General features: G+C 46.1%; 1 protein-coding gene across 1 annotated transcript in view; it reads right to left on the bottom strand.

Annotated features, from left to right (window-relative positions):
• Positions 1-228: 228 nt before the first annotated feature.
• Positions 229-11,798, bottom strand: part of TYRO3 (TYRO3 protein tyrosine kinase) — a 37,022-nt gene continuing 25,452 nt past the window's right edge. Inside the window, exons 11-18 of the mRNA XM_009640225.2 lie at positions 11,642-11,737; positions 9,267-9,347; positions 7,468-7,560; positions 6,605-6,726; positions 6,193-6,302; positions 4,558-4,717; positions 3,072-3,208; positions 229-604 (exon numbers count right to left, since the gene is read on the bottom strand). Coding sequence (XP_009638520.1) covers positions 229-604; positions 3,072-3,208; positions 4,558-4,717; positions 6,193-6,302; positions 6,605-6,726; positions 7,468-7,560; positions 9,267-9,347; positions 11,642-11,737 — 1,175 coding nt within the window. The remainder of the gene's footprint in view (positions 605-3,071; positions 3,209-4,557; positions 4,718-6,192; positions 6,303-6,604; positions 6,727-7,467; positions 7,561-9,266; positions 9,348-11,641; positions 11,738-11,798) is intronic.

Below are 11,798 nucleotides of genomic sequence, written 5' to 3'. Positions count from 1 at the left end.
ACTGCCCCCCTCCCCCAAATCCAAGGGGTTACTGGGGTTGCGGTCCTTCCAAGCCGTCCACTGCTGCAGCCACCCACAGAGGTGGTGGAAGCTAAAAAAGCCGCCCAAGAGCTCTGGCCAGCGCTGTTCAAAGCCATCCCAGGTCCGGCACCAGAGCCCCAGGCGACACGGCACCGCGGCTGCGCACATCCCGTCCCAGGGAAGCAGAGTGTCACTGCTATGTACAGGCTAACAACTTTTCTCTCCTTCTGTCTCCAGCTCATACAGAAGGCTTTTGTCCTCCCCTTCCTGCCCATCTGGATGCCTTTCACCCTCGGCACCATCTCCAAGGCACAGGGGGCTCATGATGTAGCGATAGTCACTTGTGACAGCAGCAGCTGCCCCAGCAATGGTCTCTTCACCGTCCGTGTTTCCAAAGGAAGCGTGCAGGGCAGGGTCACTCGCAGACGCCTCTTTGTCCTTCCCAATGTTGACATAGAGAGGATCCTGACTGGAAGAGAGTGTGGACATCCTCCCCCGAATCATTTCCAGCTGGGACCGGAGCACTCCGAAGCTGGGGCGTAGCTTGGGCTCGGGATGCCAACATCTGCACATGAGATCATAGCTGCAAAACAGAGGGAGACAAGAGCACTGAGAAGCAGAGCAGCCACCCCCTGTGCCTCCGAACAGGGGCTCTGTGCAGTGCAGCTTAAAAAGCACAGACACTTTCCCCAAAACCTATCGCCTCGCACAGGTGACAGCAGGTGGGCAGCCATCATGGACCTAATTCCGTGTTCCTTCCCATTTTCAAAGGCATTCTCGTTTTGGTCAAAGTAACTATTTAGACAAAGACGTGTTCAGTGCCGTTACCAGCCTCAGGCCCCATCCTGCAGCGTTTCCCCTGCAGTCAAACGCCAGCTACCTCAGCTCTGGTTGCCCGAGGGCCAGCGTGAGGAGACGTTGCTGGCCCCGACGGCCTGTGCTCGGGCAAGGGGCGAGGAGCTCTGCTCTCCTGCAGCCCCCTTCGCAGCTCCCGCCGGCCAGGCCTCCCACCAGAGCCCACGGGGCTGGAGCGCGGCCAGAGCCATTGTCCTCCTCCTCTTTGTGCATCACCCTCAGGACTGGCAGCTGCATTCCTCTGGCGTTATTGTTGCCAGTTCTGCAGGGAACAGGAACAAAGCACAGTACTGGCACTGAAAAACACCGCAGACAAATAAACCTCAGTTAAACTTGCAAATGGAAAAAAAATCTGATATGGCCTTTACTGGGAAATAAAGCATTTCACGATGGCTTTTATTTTACTTTTTGTGTCCCTTGCTTGCTACCAGCTTTACAAGACTGTTTTTGATCTCACACTACTTTTTTTTTTTTTTTTTTTTTTTTTTTTTTTTTTTTTTTTTTTTTTTACAGAAAGCTTCTACGGTTCAGTTGTCTTAATCCCGATTTATGTCCCTCACAAACGGTAGAAATAACTCTACTCCAGATAAAATAGAAACTTCCTATTCCGTGGCACCAAATTAAATACTTTCTTCTACCCTCACTGGCAAACAGCAGAAATTTGTTTGAAAGAAGGGTAGAAAACTACTGGCTGTACTGAATCAGCCCAAAAGCCCATTTGCCCCAGTACCTAGCCTCTGACAGTGGCAGACACTTGGGGAAAGCACATAACCTGAGGGTGAGCATGTAGTGAGATCCTTCCAGTATATTCTCTCAGGTCTCAATAATCTGTAGCTCAAGGGCCTCTCAAAGTGGAGGCTGTACCTTTCGAGTAGTTTTTGATGGATTTTTCTTCAATGCCTTGTAGCTTTTTGAATCTCTTCTCTACTTTTGGCATCTATAACATCCATAAGCTCCAATAGTTGGAACCAAAACTACTCACAGCAGTCAAGATGCAGACATGTAATGTATTTAAGCAGTGGTGCAGACATATAATGAACTTAAGCAGCGGTATAATGATGTTTTCATTTAAACTCAGGAACAGTTAAAATGAACTGCTGAGAAGATACCGGTGTACAGCTTTAATAAAAAGAGTACAGATTATTCCCTATGTGGAAAAAAGGCTGGAGAAAGGAAACCATGTGAAATAATCCACAATCAGAGCAGGAGGGAAGAGGGAGGAAAGAGGACTTCATGTTATCCACTTTACACACAAGGAATGGCTTGAAAAAGCCACTAAAGTCAGTGCTCATAGTTATGTCTTGCTTTGGGCAGGACACAGAGAAAACAGACTTATTTGGGTACTCAGTGAAATGATTTCACCTTGTCTGGACTAGGCAAGCTTTTGCGCTGGGAGAAGTTATGGTGACACTCCCTGGGGGACCTCAGCCCTGTGTGTGGACTCTAGGAAACTTACTGCAGCCACCACCCGCAGGGCAACAGTTCCTGAGCACAAATTTCATGTAACCTGCTGGTGAAGAATGGTCCCTCGGCTGCAGGACTAAGGCAGGAGCACAGCCTGCTCCTCCGCAGGCTACCCAAGTCCTTCCTGTAAGTCTGAAAATGTCTGAAATCAGTATCTGCAAGACCATCCTGGTTTTGTTTCCACCTGTAATTCAAGGTGCGATACTGATCTACAGAAACTTAGATTCTCCTATCTCCCCTCTTCTCTTTCACCCTGCTATTTCTGTAAGAGTCGTATATCCGATTTTGAAAACTGGGCCCAGCTTTGAAAGACACATGCAGGCCACCGCCTCTGCAATCCAGTTTTCTCATGGCCTTGCCAGATTGCTTTCCTATTCAAACTTCAGGGTGTGCCATGAAACTCATCTCTTTTCTCACATGCTGGCCTGAGAAAGTAGGGAGCAGTGAGTTTCCTGAAACACACTTAAAGTTTCCACAAAGCCAAGAGCTTCTAATGTTGACACTGTTCAAACCCTTGAGCCAAGTTAGCTGCGTGTGTAGCTACCACAGGTTCCAGGGAGCTGTGCCAGCAGAGTATCTGGTAGCTAACCCAGACACTTTCTAGTGAATGCCTCTATGTACTGGAAAGTAGATAGATTCAGACCAGTGCTCCAGCCAGCTGCCCCCTGTTTCCTTCCAGCAAGCCAAACTTCTTAAGGAATCACATGTCAGCAGGGTGAGGAAGTACTCACACATCTTCCAGGCACTCCGGTGGCTGCTTCAGCCTGTTCCCGCTGATGAGGTAGTTGTAGATTTCTGCATTCTCGATGCCAGCATAAGGGGTTTGCCCTCGGGTCACGATCTCCCACATGGTCACCCCAAATGCCCACTGAAAGGGAACAGCACACACAAGTGAACAGGCAGTTCCCTGCTTGCTGGGGTGGGGTTTCAGCATGCTCAGACTTTGCTGACCCTCCTAGCCTGGGGTAATGTCATGTGAGTAGCAGTGATGCAAGGACTATCCAAACTCTAGCTAGAAAACAAAGAAATGACCCAGCTGATGCTGACATATCATCTCGGGAGACAGCTGAATGCCCTGCTCAGCCCCATCCTACAGTGGAAGATTCTGTCTTCCACCTGCAGACCTCTCCCAAGCATCTCCTACTCATGGTTCTTAAGGCACACTGCATCAATTCTGTGGTTCTCAGCTGCATGAAAAATTTGGTTTCAGGCTCACAAATGAGCTGCTTAATTCACTGAGCCAGTTTCTGGGTTACTGGAAATGCACAGACACAAATGAAAGCAGGGTTTAGCCAATAAAGCAGGACAAGGAACAAACCACTTACAGCTCACATTCATTTGAGCTCTGCACTGCAACAGTCATACTTGTACTAAACTAAATCTAAACTGCAAGGATGTTAGGTGCAAAAAATTATGACTTTCATAAGCAAAACCCTGTCCAGTGTCTATTGTAAACTGGCTGAACTAGCAATCACCGATCACTAAATACTGTCTACACTGGTTACAGCAACCACCAGGCAACACAGCAGCCAAGGTAGAAGGTGCTCTTGGTGATCTCTTCAGGGACACTGTGACACAGATAACTGGGAAGGCAAGTCCACAGGTCTGAAGGACAAAGCTAGCGTGAAACCAGATCAAAACGTAGCAAGGAAGAGGGGAGAAGGTATCAGAAGAAAAAAACAAAGGGAAAGGAAGCAAAAATTTCAGATGAATGGGTTTAGCCTCACTCTCTGAGGGCAGAGTTATGGGGAGCAATGTCTAAGCACTGACATATTCAGAGTTTACCAAGTTCCACCAATGCCTTCTGTAGGATGGAATACCATTGCTGCACTTGTACATGAGTGTGTGGCTTATGTGCATTTTATATGTCACCTTCAAATTGTCAGGCAGAAGAGAAAGAATAAGAAGAGACTGCATAAAGAGAGAGGAAGAGAAGGGGAAAGGTGAAGGAGAGAATGGTGATAAGCACTGAAGAATAAGGGATCAAAGGACAAGAGGAAAAGGGTTCGTGCCATCTGCAATAAACTACACATACACATCTTCAGTCTTGAGTTCTGAAAGCACCTAAGGCAGAGGTGGCACTGTCCCTCAAACACGAAGCAAACTCCCTTTCCCATCACCAGGGCCTTTTCCCAGCCTCAGTGAAAGCTCAGAGAAGCATTCCTCCACTTCAGCAGAAATATAAGTGATCCCCAAATGCACCGGAGCAAAACTCACCACATCGCTGTGTGTTGTGTACAGATTATCCGCCAGACTTTCCAGAGCAAGCCACTTCACTGGCAGCTTGGAAGCACAGCCCTGACGGTAGTAGTCTCCACTGTAGATTTTCTTAGAAAGCCCAAAGTCTGCAACACTCACGTTCATGTTCTCATCCAACCTAAGGGAAAGTTTTAATGACTGAGAAAAGCACTTACTGGCTACCTCAGGCAAAAAAGAGGTATGTCCCTATCCAGCCAGGGAACTGAGGTATATAGTTCACCAAGTATTGCCCAGCAGGATAATGGCTTCATCTACTTGATGACCAGCATGGAAAAGTTTAGTGGTCTCAAATCAGTTCCTTGAGATTAACAAGGAGATAATTAGGACTAAGGAAGTAAGGAGATGGCCATGCTCAGATGGACTGCTCTGTCAGCCAAGTGAACTCTGATACTTGCTGTAGTTTCCAAGATTAACAGAGGGCATCTCTAGTGCTCATTGCTACCACTAAGGCCTACACCCCCATACAGGCAATCAAAAAACATCGGTGCTTGCCTAGACTGCCTATTGCAACTGCTCAAACTAGATCAGCAAGATCTTCTCTCCAGGCCTGGTTAATGGTCTGAATTGCTCTGTCACCCACTTAAACCTAGACACGTTGGTAGACAGCGCGAGTACAGCCCACAGAGGCTTCACGCTCCCAGGTGTCATAAAGGGCTCCCTGCTTTTCCCAGAAGATACGATGAAATAGGCATTCAGTGTCCTCTGAAGGAGGTCTGTATTTTTTTTTAAACGTTTAAAAATAGGAAATCAGTATGCATTTCTCATAAATGTCAAAGCAGGCTAACCCATCGTTTTTCATTATGAGTATCAGGCTCCTGTCTGTACATCTGGATATTCAAATGCCTTCGGAAATCAGTGTCTCTCTGCGGATTTTACCAGTTGTCGTGGTTTTGTTCGGAGGCAGAGTTCTGCCTGCCAGAATGGCTTGTTCCTTGCTCCGTTCTCAGGCAAGAAACAGAGGGGGAAGGATAAAAAAAGGGACTTTTCTTCCCTTCAAAGCAGGCGAGGCAGTTTGGGGACAAGAACAAGCAATGTGGGATCACACAGTGTGTTCACCATGCAATTATTTCTAAAGGCATTCTCCACATAAGCCATTCTTCACAAGCTTTCAGGGAAATTCTACATTTCTTATATTGTGATAATCGAGTCCTCAAAATAGATACAAGAAATACAGATTTCAGGCTACAGTTAAAGTTCCTTTCTCCTAACACAGTCAAACCCATTCTTTCCTGTTGGTTACATTATACTGTGGAACAAATAGCCCATGCTGACACACAGCCATTAGAGTGACTAATTACAAACACATATTGTAATCAACCCTATGAAAATATATGTGCAGACAAACGATGGAAAAGTTCCTTATAAATAGGGTCGATTTGGAATCTCAGTGGGACATTAGGAGTTGCTCCCCAGCACCGCCACCACGCACTCCCACCCCCATGGCCATGGCTCTCCTACGCCTGTTGTTACTTAAATGCAAGGCTCAGCATCCTTGGACGGGATCCTTCCCCACTTACGTCCTGAGAAAGGCTTCTCATCCCTCTCTCACCCACTCTGGTCTTTCTTTTCCCTGAAGACTCATGGGTCACTTACATGCAGTTCCGAGCTGCAAGGTCCCTGTGTATGAAATTTTTTGAGCTCAAGTACTCCATCCCGCTGGCAATGTCAATCATGAACTTGAGGAGTGTCTGAACAGGCAAGTTCTGAAAGAAATGAACAGTTTAAGTTCTGTTCCCAGAAGCTTTCAAGCATGTATGGCAAAACTGCAAGATTTGCTGCTAGATTACTGAGCAAGGATTGGGGACATAGGGAGGGAATGGAATGGAGGAGTTGGTCCTCAACTGCACAGAATTAAATACTTGAACATCACATCCCACAGCTTCCTCTGGTATCAAAATCTGGTCAGCTGCCAGTGCCTTTGGGAGACCAACCCTGAACTGATCTGAATACTTTCTCTGAAAATCCATACCCTCCCAGAAGGAATTCTACAGTAAGACAGACTTACAAAAGGGTTTTCCCCAATCCGTGACATCAGCAGAAAAGCATGAAGGTCCCCATGCTTCATGAAGGGCAGGATCACCATGGGAATTGGGAGACGGCCCTTGGGACGGCTCCGTAGACTGACTCCTGATAAGGACACACACAGCAAAGGAGTTTTAGCAAACAGATCAGTCCCAAGGGGGATCTTGGAGGCTGCTGTGCCTTTCTCTTACAAATCTGAAGGAAAATGTGCAATTTTGGTGGGCCGGTTCTCCGTGCTCCAAGCTCCTTTGCACATCTTCATGCCAGGAGGTGTTAAGATACTTCTAACCCTGTTTACTTCAGAATCGGTACCAAGTGCCCAGTGGCTCTCAGCTCCCCTTGCAGGACTGGCTATAAATGTTTCTAGGATCTCTCCAGACCAGACAGCCCCAAACCCCAGGGTCTGCAGAGCAATCTCCACATTCTGGAAATCGCCCATGTTCCATAATGCCCAGCCATGAATGTCTTGCTTCTTACCCAATATTTTGGAAAGGCATCTCCCTTTATTTGCCCACCAACCCACCTGTCCACATTTTACGGCAGTTCAGGCATATCTCAGCCAGCCAAACGCTTTCTGTTGGATTTGTGAGAACCAAAGAAATGGCTTAAATAAGAGACGCTTGTTGCCGGTGTATGGGGGCAAGGGATGTGAGCGCTTACGCACACTCCAACTCCCTCTAGGCCTGCGAAGGAGCAATTCTGACATATGCAGGACTCCAGGCAGCACAGAGGTGGCTGCACTGGTTCTGCTGTTGGAGAGTGGTGGGGGTGAGTATGTGAGGCTGGGTGGGATGGTGCAGGATAAGGAGATGCTCTGTGGCACCACAAGCAGCACTGCTGGCTTACCAATCAGTTTAGTGACATGCGGGTGGTCAAACTCCTTCATACATGCAGCCTCTCGCAGGAACTCCTCAATGTCAGTCGAGGTGAAGATGTCCGCTGGAAAAAAAGCATCTGTAAGTTTTCCTCCTTTGTGGGTGGCTCCAAGAGACTTTACAGATAATGATTATCAGAAGCTTGTTCTTTGTGGCACAGCACACCCTCTCAGTCCTACAGCTAGAAGAGTGAGTTTACAACAAAGCAGAGCCTGACACTTTCCCCTGGGATGGGCATCAGTAAGCACAGATCAGGGATACCTTGACTCTTGGCAGAGTAAGGACCTGCTGATTAGCAGCTCTTTTCTCAGTAACAACTTTTGGGGGAAGCCATGGAAATCATGTGTGGGTTAAAGATGTGAGAATTAATTAGCTAAAAGGACCTAAACTACAACATCAGGGAGAGAAAATTAAAGAAAATGTTGAAACTGAAAAGATGGCCTGGAGCCCCTGGCTGGCACAGCAGACTCCAATTCATCTCTGATAAGGATGGCATAAAAGATCAACGCTCCTACCTCTCTTAGCATGACTGAGTCTTCTAAGGTGCGAGAGCTAAGATTCCTTAAATAACCACACTACTGGAAAGCTTGGACCAAATTCAGCAGTGACATACATGAGCATAAAGCTGGAGTACATTATTTCCCATTGCTATTACTCCAGATTTATGGAAGTATACCAGTATAATCAAGAATTATCCCAGTGGATGACTTCCCCCACTGCTGCTGCTGAATTTAGCGGGACTCCTCCAGTCCTGCTGCAAGATCAGACTTAGACCTGTGGGTATTCATGTTATCTGCTTTAGGCAAGTAATTTAAATTTGATTCAGACGACAGAAGTAGATTCCTTTTTTACAGTCAATGGAGAAAGGAAGGTGCCTCTGGAGGGTGACAGTTCCCAAGTTAGATGCCTGAAGGTAGACAGCCTGACTACACAAAACAGCTTGCAAACTGATTAGGATTGTAGTTGAAACCGGAGAAAATGATGGAAATTACACTAATGTAGTCTTAGTGTATTTAGTACCAACTGGTGTTTGGCAGCAGCCAAACTGAGCTCCAGAGATAAGCGAATGTGACTCTGCTTTAAGCCAGTCACAGTCAATTTTTGTCTTGCAGGTAACCAGGGTGAAATAACAGGTTAACATATATACACATACATATATGCACATACTTGCTTTGACTTATACCTACGTATTAATTGCTTTTCTTGTTACAGACTTCTGCCTGATGAACGTGTTAGTTGCCCTTGTTATGCACGCTCAGATGACAAATAAAAGGGAGTTAGACTACTTACTCAAATATGTCTGACTGAGATGAGTTAGCTTGTCACTGCATTCGGCCCAAATACTCTTCTGTTTATTCTAGGATGTACGCTTGGAGGAATACCATCTTTCACTGCCGAATTATTAGGGCGAAGCAGACCTGTCTGAGCTGTCTATGCCACATGATGTAGTGCTGTGTTGAATCAAGGAACTGAACGAGATCCTCTATACACAGAATAAGCTGTAGCTATGACTTGGTTTTGGTTGCACTCACCACATGCTAGGTGCTGTACAAGCAACTAAGGTGGTATAGGTCCTTCCCTGAAGAGCTTCTGCTACAAAAAGACTGACGTGAAAGGGATGGGAGACAACATGGGTGGAGTGGCTGAGTGGGAAGCTCAGAGAGGAGTAAAGAGCATCAGGGGATGTTTGCTGGAGAAAAGGACAGATAACATCTAATCTTTCCAAGCTCTCTTCTCTTAAGTACTTTAGGTAGCCCTGCTCCCACTTACCTTTCAGCATCTTCACTGCCACTTTCTGGAAAGAGCCATCATCTAGCTTCAGTAGTGCCTCTCGAACTGACCCAAACTCCCCTGTGAAGTGACCAGAGCAAGCAGTCAGGGAACAGCTTCTTGTGAAGAAAGTATGATTCACAGCAGGTTCACTCCAGGGGTCACTGGCAAAGAAGCTGAATAACCACAAGAAATGCAGCTACCAGCTTCATTTTTCATTCTGCAGTTCCAGCCAACAACTTTCAGCATATGTGTGCCTGGAAGAGGTAGCACTACCAGTAGACAGAGGCCACTGTGCTGACAGTCCAGGAGGAGACAAGGGGGAAAGAAAGCAATCCTCTACCAAATGGATGATGCAGAGTCAGACTATAAGCTGGGATCCCAGGCAGACATTTTTGGGGAAGCTGTATCATGAGGGGTGAGTCCGAGTGAGGCTCTGGTCAGAGAGGGAGCTATTAGCTGGAGCAGTGAGCGAACGGGTTGACAGAAGAAGCCCTCAGTGCCGACAGCCCTCAGAGCTGAGTAATGGTGCCAGGACTCAACCATTTGAGGCACAATCAGGCCTTATCTCCCAAAACTCAGGGAATGACAACTCTGAATCACAGCTGACCAGAAAAAACATAGAACACCTACTTCTGTGCGCATGATATGTTAATTCACGGGAGGAAGAGGTCACCCTGGTGCATTCTCTAAGGCAGATAAGAGGAAATGCAACTGGTCAAACCCTCTTAAAATTATTTTAACCTGAAGTGGCTTTATACCATGGCACAACAGCCTCTTTGCTTTAGATCTGGCTCTAGATTTGCTCTTCCTAATTTTGTAACTGCTTAACCCACCCAAAATGCATTAATATGAGGAACTCCAGTACTGCAAAGAAGGAAGCAAAATATGGCACTCAGGACACCTACCCCAAAAGGACTATCTTTCCACTAGCTTTTCACCAGTGTCCTTTACTACTGTAGGGCACATGCTTATTTCACAATAACCACGAGCAGTGGATCTGACTCCAAAAAGAGTAAAATGGGAAGGAGCAAAGGCATTTTGTACTGCTTCCGTTTTATAGAGCTGTTGCTCAGCTGTCAGAGTCAGAAGAGCCCAAGACAATACAGTCATGCCATCTTATAACCTGTATGCTGTTGGGGAAACAGGGCTGACAACACAGACCAGATCCTGCCAGCTAGCATCCTCCCACCGAGGCTGTCCCCAGTTTTTTACCTGTCATGGGGACAGCCCAGAAGGGTTGAAGCAGGATCCCAGAAACTGGCCAAGAGCTGACACTCACAAACAGATGACACAGCTGTTTAATTACTTAGCATTGTTAAGCCCTCTGAGACCACTTCTGCAGGAAGGTCATCTTCCTGCTTTGAAAGAAACACATTTGTTCTGTGTCCTAGCAGGAAAGGGTCAAAGAAAACTGCAATAAAACTAGTCTTATAAAGAAAAAGCAAGCCAAACACTTCAGCTTCCTTTTGCTTATGACCCCTGACTTATGCTCATCTCTGTTATTGGCCTTACCATTACATGTTTTCACTTCTTTCTAGAGATTGCCTTCAGCCTGAGAAGCAGGGAAGGATGATTCAACAGTTAGCACACTGGCCGGCCATTTGGGAAACCTAAATTCAAACCGATCTTTTCAAATAGAGTTTCTGAGCCAATATTTTAGCTACAGTTAAGTGATAAGCATCCCACTTTTACTCTGGCCATCCCTCCTGACCTGAAAACTTCAAGAGAAATGTTTGGAGCATCTGTGTGGAAGATCCAGATGGAGATCCACAGCCAGAAGAGCTCCTAAGGACCTGAACTAATGAGGACAAATGTCAGCAAAATTCAGTTCCAAATGTGCCTCTCTGAGAGTCCAAACCAGATCTGGAGTCAACCCACCCCAGACGTTGAGAACATCTGAAACTAAATCAACTTCTTTTTTTGAAGGGTTGGAGTGTTTGAGGTAGTTCATCTCTGTATCTGTATTGTCTCAGCTCGTTTAATACTTGATGCATGCTTATGTAAATGGAATGAATTCTATAGCACCACCTTGTTAGTAGAAAGAGCATAAATTTTAACTGAATATTCCTTGTTTAAATCTCTGAAAGAAATTCACATACCAGTGAATCAACAGTACTTTGGAAAGCTAAGCACAGACTGCAGTTCACGACTCTGTAGAGCCATATTACAGGAATGGCTTAGCCCATATCCTCTTAGTTATGCTAAACCTTTGAAATGTTTTATCCCAGCAGAAGGGAAAGTTCCATTTAAATTGCCATCTACAAGCAGAAAGAGAGAAAACAGGCTGCTTATAACTGCTTCTCCCTACTCAACAATAAAGGTAACACAAGTGGGACTTTCAGTGTGAAGCCTTGTTCAGTTTTGGTTCTTACCCTTGCCCAACATTCTTCCCAAGGTGAACTGCTGTTCCTGGATTAGGACGTCTTTGAGTTTTGTCTTCAGCTCATCACTGATCCCTACACTCTCCACTGGAAAAAAAAAAAAAAAAAAAAGGACGAGAAAAAAAAGGGATACTTAAATATTTTTTCA

This window comes from Egretta garzetta, unplaced genomic scaffold (assembly GCF_000687185.1).
Source record: "Egretta garzetta isolate BGI_Z169 unplaced genomic scaffold, ASM68718v1 scaffold526, whole genome shotgun sequence".
In the NCBI taxonomy this organism is placed as follows: domain Eukaryota; kingdom Metazoa; phylum Chordata; class Aves; order Pelecaniformes; family Ardeidae; genus Egretta; species Egretta garzetta.
The sequence above is the reverse complement of the archived record's forward strand: the minus strand, read 5'-3'. Positions and strand labels throughout refer to the sequence as shown.